The 17,643-nt window shown below is 37.6% G+C and overlaps 1 protein-coding gene across 10 annotated transcripts in view; it reads right to left on the bottom strand.

Annotated features, from left to right (window-relative positions):
* Nucleotides 1-17,643, bottom strand: part of por (Protein-serine O-palmitoleoyltransferase por) — a 194,088-nt gene that overhangs the window by 31,617 nt on the left and 144,828 nt on the right. For all 10 annotated transcript variants that reach the window (XM_067139315.2, XM_067139307.2, XM_067139306.2 and 7 more), the window contains 2 exons: nt 16,958-17,064; nt 827-1,044 (listed from right to left, as the gene is read on the bottom strand). In XM_067139315.2, the coding sequence (XP_066995416.1) occupies nt 827-1,044; nt 16,958-17,064 (325 nt within the window). The remainder of the gene's footprint in view (nt 1-826; nt 1,045-16,957; nt 17,065-17,643) is intronic.

Genomic DNA, 17,643 nt, shown 5'->3' with positions numbered 1-17,643 from the left:
TTATGTCTTCCAACTAGACATTTCCTTTCTACATTTCTTTCCAAGTACACTCAGGCTGTTCTTGTCAGCTCCTTCCTCATCACATTTAAGAACCATTGTAGTCTGGAGGTACTGATTCTTTCTAGTACAGAGGTGTTAATCCCAGTTTCCTGCCCCACTTCCTCATTTCTTAACTTGTCCATACATGTCATTTGGATAGTTGGCCTCAGAAACTTTATCTCTGATATCTGAAGTATTGACAAGTCTCTCTTTGTTAATGTGCATGTTTCAATACCCAAGGTCAACACTGATTTTAAGTAGCTGTTAAACACTACTAATTTTGCTATCTTTGGAATTTTTACCTTCAAAAGAAGGGTCCTCACTTCTTGGTAGAGGAAGGAACTCTTTTGTAGATTGCTGGTGATCTCTCTTAAGGCTAAGCTGTCTGGAGACTATACTGCCAAGGTACATGAACCTGTCCGTACACTCCAACGGGTGGTCTGCTAGTTTGATACTTGCTGGTTAGTCTTGTTGATCTTAAGGTTGAACTCCTTGAACTCATCCCAAGAAAAGAGCTCTGAATCTATGACACTGAAATTCTTTCCCATTTTGCAAATAAATGAGGATAACCTTAGGATCATCCATGGCCATATGATCACAGCATCAGTGACTTCAAATTGTAGTCTATCAAGACTAGAATCTATAAACAATTTTCTAGCTTATCACAAATGTCTCAACTTATCAGACAATCTAATTACAGTCAAATGTTTCTCCTACAATATGACAGTTGATCTACTGGGAAAATTATGAGAAATCACATCATGCTTAAAAAAATGACATTACTTACAATTCTTCAGCCAACTGTGCATGGGCACATTCCAATAAACAACAACTTGTACCAAGGAGCGAGGGATTTCAATGAACTGTGGCTTTGCTACTGGTAAACTCCACGTTGTATGAGCATGACATCCAAACCCTGACATTAGAGCAGATGCTTCCGACAAAAAGGACACAAAATAATGACTGGATCGAAATGATAGAGCATCTCGGTAAGCTATCCACCACCTAAAACAAAGCAATAATTCATCATTGTAATCTTAAATACTTCTCCTGACATGACTGGAAAATAAAAGGTGTAGAAATATGGCTCCAAGAAAGTTATGTACTATGAAGCCTACAGGAATGAAGTCAGAAAAACTTAATTTACAATAAACAGAAAGTAAAATTTTTGTAATGCAATATGATCAATATTTCTTTCACACCTAATATTCTTGAAAGATGCAACAATACCAGACCAATGCTAAAGAGGCACTTGTTTCAAGACAGACGCTTAAAAACAAAACTACTAAGGGAGTGGCTAAGCAGTTTGTATCATGTAGCTGTCAGCTTGCATTTGGGAGATGGTGGGTTTGAACCCCACCGCTATTGGCAGTCTTGAAGCAGGGTGCAAAATTGCATGGTGGGGAGTGGGGGGGAGTAGGTGGAGAGGGAATCCTTCATTACAAAAGAATGAGGAATATGTAAAACACATATATTACTGAAATGAATGTTTTTCACTGTGCATATTTTCATAAAAACAACAGCAATAATTCACATAATATAGAAATAATAGAATGACCACCAGACCTTGAGCAATAACAAAGCATAGCGGTGGCAACTCCACACCTGCACACATGTTTCACTCTGGCTAGTCGGCAAAAACATAACTTACTTGAAGCCCACCTCCCTTGTCATCACTCTAAGTAGCTCAAGCTTATACAATTCCTGTACTTTGTGGAGAGAGCGTGTTTCCAATAGGAAGCCAATAGAAAATATTCAATTAAGAAGTGTACAAACAGACAAATTTGTTCAGTCAGCACTTAGTCCTAGTAAAGGAAGGTTCCACTAATAAAACAATAAATCAGGACAAACAGCACCTAGTCTGGCCCTTCTTAAGGAAGGGACTGTCTGTCAAACATCTCAGCTGATTTTCTTTCTATTTCGCTGCATCAATTTCTCTCTTACTCCATAGATGAAGTTGTCAGATGTTACCACTGCCAAGCCCGCAACTGGTGGCAGTCTGCAGCTTCGTTACATTGTAACAAACAGTCGAATTCGAGAATTTAGAACCGACCGACCAACCAACCATCTGCATTTAGGGCAGTTGCCCCGGAGGCAGATTCCATATCTGTTGTTTTCCTACGCTTTTCTTAAATGATTGCAAGGAAATTGGAAATTTATTGAACATCTCCCTTGGTAAGTTATTCCAATCCCCAACTCCACTTCCTATAAACGAATATTTGCCCCAATTTGTCCTCTTGAATTCCAACTCTTTATCTTCATATTGTGATCTTTCTTACTTTTAAAGACACCACTCAAACTTATTAGTCCACTAATGTCATTCCACGCTATCTCTCCACTGACAGCTCAGAACATAATGCTTAGTCAAGTAGCTCATCTCCTTTCTCCCGAGTCTTCCAAGCCCAAACTCTGCAACATTTTTATAACGGTACTCTTTTGTCAGAAATCACCCTGAACAAAACTAGCTGCTTTCCTTTGGATTTTTTCCAGTTCTTGAATCAAGTAATCCTGGTGAGGGTCCCATACCCCAGAACCATACTCTAGTTGGGGTCTTACCAGAAATTTACGTGCCCTCTACTTTACATCCTTACAACAACCCCTAAGCACCCTCATAACCATGTGCAGAGATCTGTACCCTTTATTTCCAATCCCATTTATGTGATTACCCAAATGAAGATCTTTTCTTGTATTTTCTATATTACTTACAGTGATCCCCAATAAGGAACTTTCACCTCATCAACACAATAATTACAAATGAGAGGACTTTTCCTATTTGTGAAACTCACAATTAGACATTTGACCCCATATATCATCATACCATTGCCTGCTGTCCATCTCACAGCTCTCCTTTGTAATTTCCACATTGTGTTAGTCAGTTTACATTTTCTGAAATGTTTATGAAAACGTTTGCGACGATTCCTTAAATGTAATATCGTTGAGCATGTCAAAAATTATTTTTCATCTTCAAACAAATCACGGAGGTCACGGAGAAGAAGGTCTGATGAACATTCGAGAGCTGCAGCTTTATGACGCGACTGAGGGTGAGTGTTAAGCAGTCAACTGTTTTCAAATAGGTTTTGACGCTCATGGGGTGATGTCACACTGCGTGACATAGGCCGTAATAACATAGATTGAAGCATGGTCTTTTGCGCTGCATGTGAAATTTTAGGTTTTAGTTTTCAGCACTGGACTGTCTGATATGTTGATATTGATAACTCTCTCGGGGTTTTTTAAAGCAAACATTTGTGTTCTCCGTTGTTTCTGTCAACAAATATACATATAACAACATGTATTTTAACTATTTTTATTTTGTTTGGCTCCATGGCTAAATGGTTAGCGTGCTGGCCTTCGGTCACGGGGGTCTCAGGTTCGATTCCTGGCAGAGTCGGGAATTTTAACCAGCATTGGTTGATTTCGCTGGCACGGAGGCTGGGTGTCTGTGTCGTCTTCATCATCATTTCATCCTCATCACGATTTGCAGGTCACCTACGGGCGTCAAATCAAAAGACCTGCACCTGGCCATGTCCTCGGACACTCCCGGCACTAAAAGCCATACGCCATTTAATTTAATTTCATTTCATTTTTATTTTGTTTTTCAGAACTTATAAGTTACTGTCTTGAAGGTGACAGTCTCTATTCGGAGGACGTTACAAGTTTGACGTACAGGTCTGATCAGTCGGAGGAACACGAAAAGGATATTGAATATAGCGAGCCAGAACCGGGACAAAGCCAAGACAGTGCCAATTCGACGGACACTGCATACTTACAGTATAAATCAAGAGCAGTAAACAACTGGAGGAGTGGAAAACGGAAAAATCTGAAATTTGCAACTGTGCAAAAGAAATTCTGTCATTTGCATAGTGAGGCACAGCTCTCCGCCTGGAAAAAAGTAGTGGATGAAGGAGTCTCTCTCCGAGACAAATCTGATCTTATTGTGATGGATTGCAAGGAGAAATTTGACGCGGAGTACCGTACGTCCACCATCCTTGACATCACAATCAAACAGTGGGCAATGCAAAGTGCCCGCTCTAGAGGGATCTATGACTTTAAAGCATCCTCAGGCTGGTTGCACAACTTCAAAAACAAATTTGGAATCACATCCCGAAAAATTATTGTTGTGAAAACAACTAAAAATCTTGATAGGGAAACTGACGTTATGGTGGAAGCTGAAATGTTTGTGGAAAACGTACGAGAAAAAATACAGTTACACAGCCCATCACATGTTTTTAACAGCGACCAAAGCGGCATTAATTTGGAAATGTACACCAGCAGAACGTTAGCGCGCCGAGGAGAAAAGTCGATTAGCATGGTGGTCCAATCAATTCCCTCTACTACGCACAGCTACACGATTATGCCAACCGTGTCAGCAGAAGGTGAACTACTCTCCCCATTGCTAATAGTTTTAAAGGAAAGAAATGGTGTTTATGGTTCCCTTGTTAAGAAAAGTATTTCACACGAAAATATTAATGTCGTGTGCACCACTTCTGGAAAGATGAGCAAAGCAGAAGTTCAGAGCTGGTATAATGATATCTTGAAACCAAGTTTACCCGACAGACAAAACATTTTATTGTTAGATTCTTTCTCAGGCCACAATGCGCTTGTTCATGGCAAGGAAGTAAAAGTTATGATGATTCCAGCCAGCGCTACAGCAGTTTGTCAGCCATTTGACATGTATGCATTTTGGATTTGGAAAACGTATACAAGACGAATGAATTCCGGGCTGCGACTTATGAATACCGGTATCGTGCTGCACCACTGTAACACCATCTTAAAGTTGCAATCACTGTTACATTTCCAGCTGACTCCCCCCTCCCATGGCACGATAGCCCTTAAAGGGCCTTGGCCTACCAAGCGACCGTTGCTCAGCCCAAAGGCCTGCAGATTACGAGGTGTCATATGGTCAGCACGACGAATCCTCTCAGCCGTTATTCTTGGCTTTCTAGACTGGGGCCGCTGTCTCACCGTCAGATAGCTCCTCAATTGTAATCATGTAGGCAGAGTTGACCTCGAGCCAGCCCTCAGGTCCAGGTAAAAATTCCTGACTTGGCAGGGAATCGAACCCGGGGCTTCCGGGTAAGAGGCAGGCACGCTACCCCTATATCACGGGGCCAGCTTGACATCTCCTCGATTCAAAAACATCTGGAAATACTCGTGGTACCGCAGTGGACAATCTGAACACCCGAGGAACACCACTATGGTAAAGCATAGTCCCGTGATAAAAGTATGGTGCCTGTTGTTAATTGTGTTTTGTTTTAGTTTTCTTTTCACTACAGTATTTTTTAATGTTTCAAATAGACCAAAGATTGTTTTTGTTTACTATCAGTTATTGATTGGGAGTTTGTAATGTAATGTATACGGAGTCATTTATTGTGTTACCTTGTAATTGTTTGTTGTTGTACCAGTTCGTAAAATAGCCATTTAAATTTTTGCGTATGTAACTGCCATTGTCCCTAGAAGGCTGTAGTGTGATACTTTAACATCAGTACTTGTTGAATACATAGACCTTCGTCAGCTATAACACAAAAGTACCGGTAAAGTAAGACTACAGGTCTGCCTGTTATTACTGTATATCTACTGCATATATAAATGCACAACTTTTTTACTTTTCAAGACTTTTCTTATTACGTTAAACTTTACTACATTCCATGTCATACTCATATCAAAGTTGTCTATGCATTAAATTAATTTATATTCGACAACCATTGCTGCAATAGAAATGTGTTGTGTCTGTCACTGCAAAACATAAATAAATCGTTCAGTACAAGCACAAATAAAAACATTCTACCTATATTCCTAATACCAGAGTATGCAATATGGAAAGTACCAGTAGTTTCAAAATCAGAGTTTATGACTGTTGTTGTTGACGTCCGCGATTTCATTTCATTACAACACAACTGATAGCGTGCACAAAATGGGTGTGTGTGTGTGTGTGGGGGGGGACATGAAAAGAAGATCCGGACCTGTAACCAGGTTCTGATATCCCGAGGTACCGAATCTCATTACATTCATTGAGATCCTCTACCCAGGCACATAATTTCTTTAAATAAAAAGCTCTGAAGGACACTACCGACAGCTTTAAGGCGTTTTAGAAGTATAAATAATAATTTAAGCGTAGGTCGGACGTGGTACCCCATCCCACGTTTGACCACACCCGATGGTGCTTAACTCAGGGTTATACCCACCAATGTGACAACTTACCGGAATTAGCAGGAATGAAAATATAAAATTTGAATAAAATATGGGTATATTAGTTTAGGTTATTTATAATCATTATGTGTGAAACGGAACGTTATTTAAAGGCTTTCAATAATTATAGTATGAAAGGAAGCAAAGTATAGCATCAGTCCCGTTCAACAGCTAAGCAGCCGGCAAGCGCGGGGAGAAGGGAAAAGTCGGCGGCAAACCAGTTGGAATGGGGAGAGGAGGAAGTGCAGAGGTGTGTCTTCAGGAAGGCAGTGTGCCGGCTTAGTATTGGCCAGCAGGTATTCATTGCTGTTCGCGCGGAACTTGAAATGTCGCAAAATTTAGGCCCCTTAGTTAACGCCCTAATGAATGTCAGTACCCAAAATTGATGCCGACATCTCTTTTAGGTGTACCTCAATGTGTTTTCCAAGTTTCATCGCGATCAGCGGCTTAACCATTGCCGATGATCCCTTGTTAGTGTTCTTTGCTGAAAATCTAGAGATTGCCACTACACAGATAGAGGTTTTGCAAGAAACAGCAGAAAAGGCAGGACTTCAAATATCCCTTGAGAAAACCAAGTACATGAACATAGATCCCAAAGAACCAACATGGACAATGTAGACCAAGTATGGTGACATAAAGAGAGTCCACAAATTCAAATACCTAGAGGAGATTCTGACTCCTAACAACAACGAGAAGCCAGCAATAAAGACCAAAGAAGATGGAGATTGCATTTAGACTATGCCAGGAAACTTGTAAGTCCAAATCCCTCTCCTATCAAGCCACACTCAGACACTACTATACTGTGGTGAAACCTGAATACGTCTATGCAGCAGAGACGATTGCCAGAAAGGGGATTACCGAAATAGAAAAGAAAGAACATAAATTTCTGAGGAAAATTCTGGGACCCAAGAAAGCAACAGGAAATGAGTTTACTTTCTGCTTGAGATCATCTCAAGAGCTGTATGAAAAATGCGAAAAACATTTCAACCTCGATAAGAAAAAGGCGGACTGACTTTCTATGGACACCTGAGAAGAACGGGACCGGAACGCCTAGCAAATAAGATCCTCACCTTCCAGGAAAGAAGAAAAACCCAAGTACCATGGCTGAAAGAAGTTCATCAGGATCTTAAAAAATGTGGCATTGAGGAGGAGATATTACAAACAGAACAGTGTTCAGAATGAAAATTGCGGAGGTGACCCATCTGTTCGTAGAAAAACCCAAGAGAACAAGAAGGGTGTTCTCATATGAGGAACGAGCAAAAGCGAACCAGAGAATGAAGGAGTATTGGCGTAAAAAGAAAGAACATCAACAGTCAAGGAAGTTGTGTAATCGTAACCCATAGGAGGTTGAAACTATCCTAAATAAAAAATAACATTAAAATATTCTCTATATCTAACTAAAAAACTCCTTCCTATTTGACCTATATAACTCGTGTCACATTGGACATATTTAAGTTTATATATACATGATTTCAAAAATTTATTAGAATTGTTAATGACACTGGTGTTAAAAAGTAGACCAGAGTTGGTACTGTTGGTTCTAGAAGCTATGTTGAAGTTGTGTTTTTTAAATAAGTTGGTAACTTGATAATTATTATTATTATTATTATTATTATTATTATTATTATTATTATTATTGAAGGTGAGTGTAGTAAAATTCTTTTTTTCTTTAGTCGTTCTTATGAGTGTGGTAGCCAGTATTTTTTTAATTAATCATTTTACTTACAAAGCTATTACAACCACAGTCATGAGCTATGGTATATATAATGTTTAATTCTTTTTTGTATTTTCTTTCTGAAAGAGGGATGTTAAGTGCTCTATAGGCCAAGATGTTTTTCTGGGCTCCAGCATGAGTAGAATCTTGTCTGATGACATTGCCATTTTGGGTTGACTTTTGGTAAATGGCATAATTGAGGCTTTCTTCTTTTTTCTTTTAAATATTCAATCGAGAAAATTGAGAATTATTGGATTTGGTTTCTAATGTAAATTAAATACGTGGATCTGCAGCATTAAGGTGATCAAGTAAATTTGAGATTTTGATGGTTTGTTGATCTATGATAGCAAATAAGTCATCCGTATACATTGTATCCAAAAGAAAACTATATTAAGGGAGTCAATGATTTTTTTTTTTAAGGTTATCAATATATGTTTTGGCCAAGATCCCTGAGGCCAGTGAACCGATAGGCAGACCATTATACATATTAATGATGTTGAATGAGTGTACAGTATGAGAGAGCTTTAAAATTAAACCTTTTCTGACGTTACAAAAATCTACTGAGTTTTTAAAGGTTGTTTTGTTGGAGAATTTGCAATGTTTTGTATTCCTTAAAGTGGGCCTACACCAAGATGTTTTCATCAACTTTCTTAATAAACATTGTTACCCAACAATGTTCTTTAACATCTTTTACTGTTAATAAGAAAATAGCATGTTCGTAAACTTTTTGGCCATGTTCATAAATATAATATCTAATTTTTGTGAATGAAACTTTACATTAACATTTCATGTTTTTGCTAACATTTGGGCTCACACATGTGCAAAGATGCAATTAGAGCATGCAAATGCTTCACACACTTCAGGTACAATAACTGAAATTGCTTGTACCAGTATTCTAGACAAACAGATAAGTGACGCGTAGGAGTCACCAGTTGCTAGGAATGTTAAAATTGTTCCTAGCCTGTCATTAATGGAGATGGCTTTCTGATAATTTGCATCATTTCTTACAATTTCAGACCCAATTACTGTCAACACGAGCTGAAAGTCACGTGGGGACATTCTCTGAAAATTCTGAAAGCCTGCTTGTTGGATGCGCTTGAGAACGGTTGGCTGTTGAGAGAGCTCTTGCATTATTGTAGTGATAAAGTAGTGAAAACCTATTGAAATAGCTTAATTTTGTGTATATCTGATTCATTTAGTGCTGTTTATATAGTGGTGTTTAGTGCTTGTTGGTAGAAATTGGGAGTAGTAATAATTATTTAAATTTTGTAACAAGTAATTCAGTTGCTCTTCAGTAAATTACGTTTCCTGGGTTAAGTAGGCTTGCTAGGTGCACCTTGTTTCGAATTTAGGTTTAGGTAATACTTTAGGTACCGGTAACAATATTAACTTTAAAAATATTTGTAAATATCTGTAGGTTCGTTGGTTGTACTTACAAAGGCAGATTATCATAAGGAATAGTACCGTAACTTCTGCAGCAACTTCTCCGGTATTTCGTATAGATATACGTTCAAACTATCGCGAAGGTAATAATTCACTACATTAAAAAAACACGATACGCCTGTAAACTTCCATTTAAAAAGAAGTTAAAGAGATTACACGGTAATAATTAACAGTCGTATTGTTATTGATCATTGTCGCTCCTCATATTCAAATATTGCATTGTTGGCTACAGTCGTGAACAAAGGGTGTAGTGTAGTCAAGTAAATATAAATAAAAATCAGCTGACCTTGTATTCCATTCATTTGCACTTCTGAGTAGGTAGTTAGTATCCGTAATTTATATTTCGCTCCCTCGATCTTTCAGTATTTATGAGCGGTTAGCTAATAATAATAAAGTTCATATATCCCAGTAATTGCAGTTCAAGTCCCTGGAGTAGTAGTAGTAGTAGTAGTAGTAGTAGTAGTAGTTTTGACAGAAATATTTGAGAAATTATTGTAGACAACCTCGTATTTTTCAGTAGGCCTAATTAAGGACACTTTCCCCCCCCGTCCCGTGGAGTAGGGAAAATAATAGTAATCCACCAGCTGTAATAATCACATAACCACATTTCAGTAGAATTGTAGTGAAGATAAGGTATAATATATTAGATAGCATCTTGCCAGTTTTATTCGTGTTTTTCTTCGTGTACGGCAATCCTTTTGATACTTAAGCATTTAACCAAATGCAGTATAGTGTAGTGTAGATACATTGTAGTATAGATACAGTACATTTAGATAGTGCCGTATCTTGCCTGCTATATTCGTGTGTTATCTTTCGTGTGTATCTATTAGACCCTAATACTAATAATAATTTGTCTAAGCATTTAGCTTCGTTGGTAATCTTTGAGTACAGTAGTTCTTGCAAATTTCATTTCTGTTGTGCTTAGTAGTGACATACGGTACGGTACCGGTATCGTAATTAGGATACGTCTGAAAGTAGTTTAAAAATTACTGTAGTGTACTGTACAGTAGTATACGAGTAATATCCTATTAGAATTTAGTGTGCTTATTTTAGTATTGTAAAATATTTGTGTAGTACTGGTGTAGTAGAGGTATCCGTAGAAACTCTTACTAAAATATTGTTGAAATTAGGATAGGCTTAATTGCAGTTTGGAATTGTGAAGTTCTTGTGTAGGCTATTACTTTCGATATTCAGTAATTAACAGCAGTTTTTATCCTGTTAGGGGTTGTAGGATAAAAAAAAAAATAGAGCACAACTAAGTAGTATTGTAGTGTAGTCGTATATTAATTACCTTAGTGTTGTGTACTATCCAAGACAATATATCCCTCCGTTTATTTATTTATTTTTTTTGCAAATAAGTTACTTTATTTTCAAATTTAAAATTTCCCCCCCGTAAAGAATGGCTAAGGAGCGTGAGTGTACTTATTGTGGGTGTGGTGAGGCATTGAGGGGTATGAGGGAGGAGTTGGAAAGTTTGAGGGAGATAATTAGGATTCTCACAGAAGACAGGAAGGAAGATAGGACTCCCTCAAACAATGTACAGGTTACAGTAGGTGTACAAGAGGGAGGGGAAGGAAAGGGAGGAGTTGTAGAAGACAGGTGGTCTAATGTTCTAAGGGGAAGGAGACTGCAGGCCAAGGGCTCTATTCAGGATCAGAATTCAGGACAGGTATCTGTGCGAAATCGGTACGAGTCACTCCAGGTAGAACAGAGGGAAGATGAGGGACAGGGAACTGTTGCTGAGATGCATGGAAGTAGGAGGAAGGGAAAAGGTAGGAAAGGGAAATGTAGAGTGGAGGATAGGAAAAGACAGGTGGAACAGGGTCATGGGAAGGAGAAAAGGGAGGAGGAACTAGCTTCTGCAGCTATCAGGAAAGATAGGGCTGACCAGGAGGGGAGGGGATCAAATGAGGTGGGTAGGGTTGAGGCTCTGGTCATGGGGGATTCCACGTGGGGAATGTGTGTGGAGGAAAGGGAACCAGGGTAGAATGTTATCCAGGAATTAGGTTGAGGCAGATGTTGAGGAAAGTAGAAGAGAGGGAGGAGGGGAAGGAGAAGGTGATAGCGTTTCACGTTGGTACCAACAACGTAAGGCAAGCTGATATAAGTACCAACATAGTTGGAGATGTGTGGGATCTGGTAAATGCAGCATGGGTGAAGTTTAAGAAAGCGGAGATTGTTATTAGTGGAATACTGTGTAGGAGGGATACTGACTGGAGGGTGATTGGGGATTTAAATGAGACTATGGAGTGGGTATGTGGGAAACTGGGAGTGAAATTTCTAGATCCTAATGGGTGGGTAGCAGATAGGGATCTGCGCTCGGATGGCCTTCATTTAAACCGCAGTGGTACGTATAAGTTAGGAAATTTGTTTGGAAGGGTAATAGGGAGGTACATTCAGGGAAACGGGATGGCCTAGGGAGCGGTGATAAGGGAACAGGGAACTGGAAATCAAGTAGGGATGACATAAAAGTGTTAGTGTTGAACTGTAGAAGTATTGTAAAGAAAGGAATAGAATTAAGTAATTTAATAGATATATATTTACCAGATATTGTAATAGGAGTTGAATCATAGCTGAGAAATGATATAATGGATGCAGAAATTTTCTCACGGCACTGGAGTGTGTATCGTAGAGATAGGATAGGAAAGGTGGGAGGGGGAGTTTTCATTCTGGTGAAAGAAGAATTTGTAAGCTACGAAAAAGTTAAACATGAGACACATGAAATTCTAGGCGTAAAGCTCATTTCTAAAGGTAATAGGCAACTTGATATATTTGGAGTGTACAGATCGGAAAAGGGTAGCACTGATGCGGATTCGGAATTATTTGATAGGATAGTCAGCTATGTGGGAAACGACATGGAAAGAAATGTGATTGTAGCGGGTGATCTGAATTTGCCAGATGTCAATTGGGAAGGAAATGCGAACGACAGGAACCATGACCAACAAATGGCAAATAAGTTAATATGGGAAGGACAGCTGATTCAGAAAGTGATGGAACCAACCAGAGGGAAAAATATCCTGGATGTGGTGCTGATAAAACCAGATGAGCTCTATAGGGAAACTGAAGTAATAGATGGTATTAGTGAACATGAAGCTGTTTTTGTGGTAGTTAAAAATAAATGCGATAGAAAGGAAGGTCTTAAAACTAGGACTATTAGGCAGTACCATATGGCTGATAAAGCAGGCATGAGGCAGTTTCTAAAAAGTAACTATGATCGATGGAAAACGGTAAATAAAAATGTAAACAAACTCTGGGATGGGTTTAAAGAAATTGTTGAGGAATGCGAAAGCAGGTTTGTACCTTTAAGGGTGGTAAGGAATGATAAAGACCCACCTTATTATAATGGAGAAATAAAGAGACTAAGAAGGAGGTGCAGACTGGAAAGAAATAGAGTTAGAAATGGCTGTGGAACTAAGGAGAAATTGAAGGAACTTACTAGAAAATTGAATCTAGCAAAGAAGGCAGCTAAGGATAACATGATGGCAAGCATAATTGGCAGTCATAAAAATTTTAGTGAAAAATGGAAGGGTATGTATAGGTATTTTAAGGCAGAAACAGGTTCCAAGAAGGACATTCCAGGAATAATTAATGAACAGGGGGGAGTGTGTATGTGAGGATTTTCAAAAGGCAGAAGTATTCAGTCAGCAGTATGTAAAGATTGTTGGTTACAAGGATAATGTCGAGATAGAGGAAGAGACTAAGGCCAAAGAAGTAATAAAATTTACATATGATAACAATGACATTTACAATAAGATACAAAAGTTGAAAACTAGAAAAGCGGCTGGAATTGATCAGATTTCTGGGGATATACTAAAGACAATGGGTTGGAATATAGTACCATATCTGAAGTACTTATTTGATTATTGTTTGGTCGAAGGAGCTATACCAGATGAATGGAGAGTTGCTATTGTAGCCCCTGTGTATAAAGGAAAGGGTGATAGACATAAAGCTGAAAATTACAGGCCAGTAAGTTTGACATGCATTGTATGTAAGCTTTGGGAAGGCATTCTTTCTGATTATATTAGACATGTTTGTGAAATTAATAACTGGTTCGATAGAAGGCAATTTGGTTTTAGGAAAGGTTATTCCACTGAAGCTCAACTTGTAGGATTCCAGCAAGATATAGCAGATATCTTGGATTCTGGAGGTCAGATGGACTGTATCGCAATTGACATGTCTAAAGCATTTGATAGGGTGGATCATGGGAGACTACTGGCAAAAATGAGTGCAATTGGACTAGACAAAAGAGTGACTGAATGGGTTGCTATATTTCTAGAAAATAGATCTCAGAGAGTTAGAGTAGGTGAAGCTTTGTCTGACCCTGTAATAGTTGAGAGGGGTGTTCCTCAGGGCAGTGTTATCGGACCTTTATGTTTTCTTATATATATAAATGATATGAGTAAAGGAGTGGAATCGGAGGTAAGGCTTTTTGCGGATGATGATATTCTCTGTAGAGTGATAAATAAGTTACAAGATTGTGAGCAACTGCAACGTGACCTCGAAGATGTTGTGAGATGGACAGCAGGCAATGGTATGTTGATAAACGGGGCTAAAAGTCAGGTTATGAGTTTCACAAATAGGAAAAGTCCTCTCAGTTTTAATTACTGCGTTGATGGGGTGAAAGTTCCTTTTGGGGATCATTGTAAGTATCTACGTGTTAATATAAGGAAAGATCTTCACTGGGGTAATCACATAAATGGGATTGTAAATAAAGGGTACCGATCTCTGCACATGGTTATGAGGGTGTTTAGGGGTTGTAGTAAGGATGTAAAGGAGAGTGCATATAAGTCTCTGGTAAGACCCCAACTAGAGTATGGTTCCAGTGTATGGGACCTTCACCAGGATTACCTGATTCAAGAACTGGAAAAAATCCAAAGAAAAGCAGCTCGATTTGTTCTGGGTGATTTCCGACAAAAGAGTAGCGTTACAAAAATGTTGCAATGTTTGGGTTGGGAAAAATTGAGAGAAAGAAGAAGAGCTGCTCGACTAAGTGGTATGTTCCGAGCTGTCAGCGGAGAGATGGCGTGGAATGACATTAGTAGACGAATAGGTTTGAATGGCGTTTATAAAAGTAGGAAAGATCACAATATGAAGATAAAGTTGGAATTCAAGAGGACAAACTGGGGCAAATATTCATTTATAGGAAGGGGAGTTAGGGATTGGAATAATTTACCAAGGGAGATGTTCAATAAATTTCCAATTTCTTTGAAATCATTTCGGAAAAGGCTAGGAAAGCAACAGATAGGGAATCTGCCACCTGGGCGACTGCCCTAAATGCAGATCAGTATTGATTGATTGATCATGAATTAAAAGTTCTGACATAAGTGTTCTCTCCAAACTTAATTCTAAACGCCTTTCCAATATTTTTCTTTGCCACACTTTGCATCTGCGCATTTGGCTAATTATAGTCCCTAAAATAATGAAAGCTGCAGCTGTATTTTCCTACCACTGACACTATCCATTCTAACCTCAAAAACAATTATGTTTTGTGTGGACAGAACATTGGAGAAGTTTGTCAACAAAGGTTTATTAACACAGGTTCAGGCACAGACTCGCATGCACACAATGTGGCGCCTCTTACATTGGTCAAACAGGCCAAAGCTTTCAAACTAGGTACATTTTAATGCCATCAAACACAACAAATTCTCAGTTATGAGTTCCCATATGAAAGAAACAGGACATCATTTCACCACTATAGATCAAGACCTCACAATTATTAAAAAAGTAGATAAAGGAAAATTAATGAATGAATTACAAAACATCTATATATTTTTAGACCAATACTATAACAAAAATCTAAACCTCAATGACATAGTTGAAGTAAAAAAAACCATTATAAGAAATTTTACCAAAATTACTACAATCACTAAATTTAAATCAACAAATCATTCTAAATAATATTAAATTATTAACTTCCAAGTCCCCATTAATTTCAAAAAACACAACTCCTGCCCTACCCGTACCCACAACTCAACCACTACCAACAACACATAAACTTAACATCCCTCCTAATCCCTCCACCCCACAGCATCCACCTTCCATATCCTCACACTGTTATATTACCAGAAGCACAAGTAATAAATAACAACTACTAATTAACTCTATAATCTCATACTTTTAATACTAAATTCTCCTCCTTTTGGCAGACTTCTAAGCAAATCTCTGTATAAAATAAATAAATAAATAAATAAATAAATAAATAAATAAATAAATAAATAAATAAATAAATAAATAAATAAATAAATAAATTTTTAAAAAAACCCTACTTACCATCAAACACTCTCCCTCACTCTTACGTGCTCTGAAAGGACTAAACTTACCTTTATATTTAAAAAAAAATCTTTGCTTCACCAAACTATTAATGCTACAATTTGATTTTTTATACTATCAACCCTTTACAGAACACCTTTTAGCGAAATTAACTGAGTCCTTATTGAACGTTATAATTTTGGATATTTACTGTCACACTTTCCCTCGCTCCCGCATCGTAATTCAAGAGGAAGGCTAATTTTTATCCTCACAAACGATAGACTATAGACTGGTTCTAACTTATATTTGAATTCCACTTGATACTGATGAAATCGTTTCTCTTTATGTTGTTCTAAGAACTGAACTCATTTCCCCGTTACCCACCACGGCCATTAACATATAAACTTAGCACACCGGTTCGACCCTCTCCTCCATTAATCTCGCATCATCCATAACACTAGTAACTTAAATATCAGTCATTTCAACGCTACCATAGCAACTATTTAATACTATTACAATTGAAAATAAAAGAAATTACACACAACGTTTTCTCTCCGAATCTTCTTTACGTCAACTAATTTCAACGTTAATAGAGGTAAGTGGTTTTACACACTTCGATTTCTCTTTAAACTCTCCTTTCATTCAAATTCATTCTTTAACATGTAAATCTCCTATTGTTACAGACTTCAATCCAAACTTCCCTTACAACTCTACACAAGAGACTGCAGCCGTTCCTTCCTGCTAACATTTAACACAGCAACCTACCTTCAAGCACTCTTCTTCTCTCATGCTTCTAGAAAATTACGGTTTTATCACTTCACATTTATTATAAACCCCACTTGATGTGATTATTATAGTGACATACAATCTGTTTAAGATCCAAAAGTTTCCTCTAGTGTATAAACTCACAACTACTAGTATTTTAAACTTCATTAAGGCCTCATTTCAAGAATTTCTTAACTACATTCAAGAAAGTGTATGATTTTACGAATATTTGTATTTTAGACTTTATTAAGGCCAGATATTAAGAATTTCATAAATATTGTCAACCATTTCGCACATTTCCAACATTTCCTTCACATTCATATGTAAGTTAATTACAACCATGTACCTGATTAATCAACTTTCAGTTTGAGATTAAGGCTGAAGATGCCCATAATTAAAGGGCGAAACATGCCCCTATCATTTTATTTAATTCATTATCTTTTTTATGTATTAATAGGTGGAATAAATAAACTTTAATATTTATTTGACTTCATTGTATATTTCAGTACAGACCTAAATATGAGAATTATAACATGTAATGTACCATCCTTAACCACTCACCTCCATGAACCGTCTGGAATGAGCCAATGGATCCAACAGGTAGACACAGTGAGGAACAGAAATGACAGCACACCATTAATGAGAATTTTCCAAATCCATCTCATATCCTGCAAATAGAATATGTTAATAATAATAATAATAATAATAATAATAATAATAATAATAATAATAATAATAATAATAATAATAAAAAAGTTTGTATGGACACAAACAGATAAAATGGAACAGGTTTAACATATGCCAAACAGAGCGGGAGTGTTTGAATCGACATCCACTTTGCTTGAATAGGCAACCCAGATGACAGCATACGGGATGTCACTAGTATAAGAGTTCTACAGTTTTACCATTACATTAAGTAGGATTGCTTGCTTCCACTTCAGTTCTTTAATCTAAAACTGACTTTTTAATACTGTTAATAACTGTATTTGGTGTACTAACACTCAGCCTAGATTGTAACAATGATCTAACTAGGGTTGCTAGATTTCCTGATTTTTAGGTGTTATTTTTTTTCCTTTCTTCAAAGCCCTTGATCCTTATCACTGCAGACAAATTTTTTGTTCAGAATGTAGAAGATCCTTCTTTTAGGTATATGATAATGATCCCCTTCAGAATCCCAAATAACTTAGTCCAATCAACATTATCGAAAACAAATACTTTCCAAATTTTTTCCTTTGTGATGACAAAAT

This window comes from Anabrus simplex, chromosome 2 (genome assembly GCF_040414725.1).
Source record: "Anabrus simplex isolate iqAnaSimp1 chromosome 2, ASM4041472v1, whole genome shotgun sequence".
Lineage (NCBI taxonomy): Eukaryota > Metazoa > Arthropoda > Insecta > Orthoptera > Tettigoniidae > Anabrus > Anabrus simplex.
Note: the sequence above shows the minus strand (reverse complement) of the source record. Positions and strands in the feature narration are given on the sequence as shown.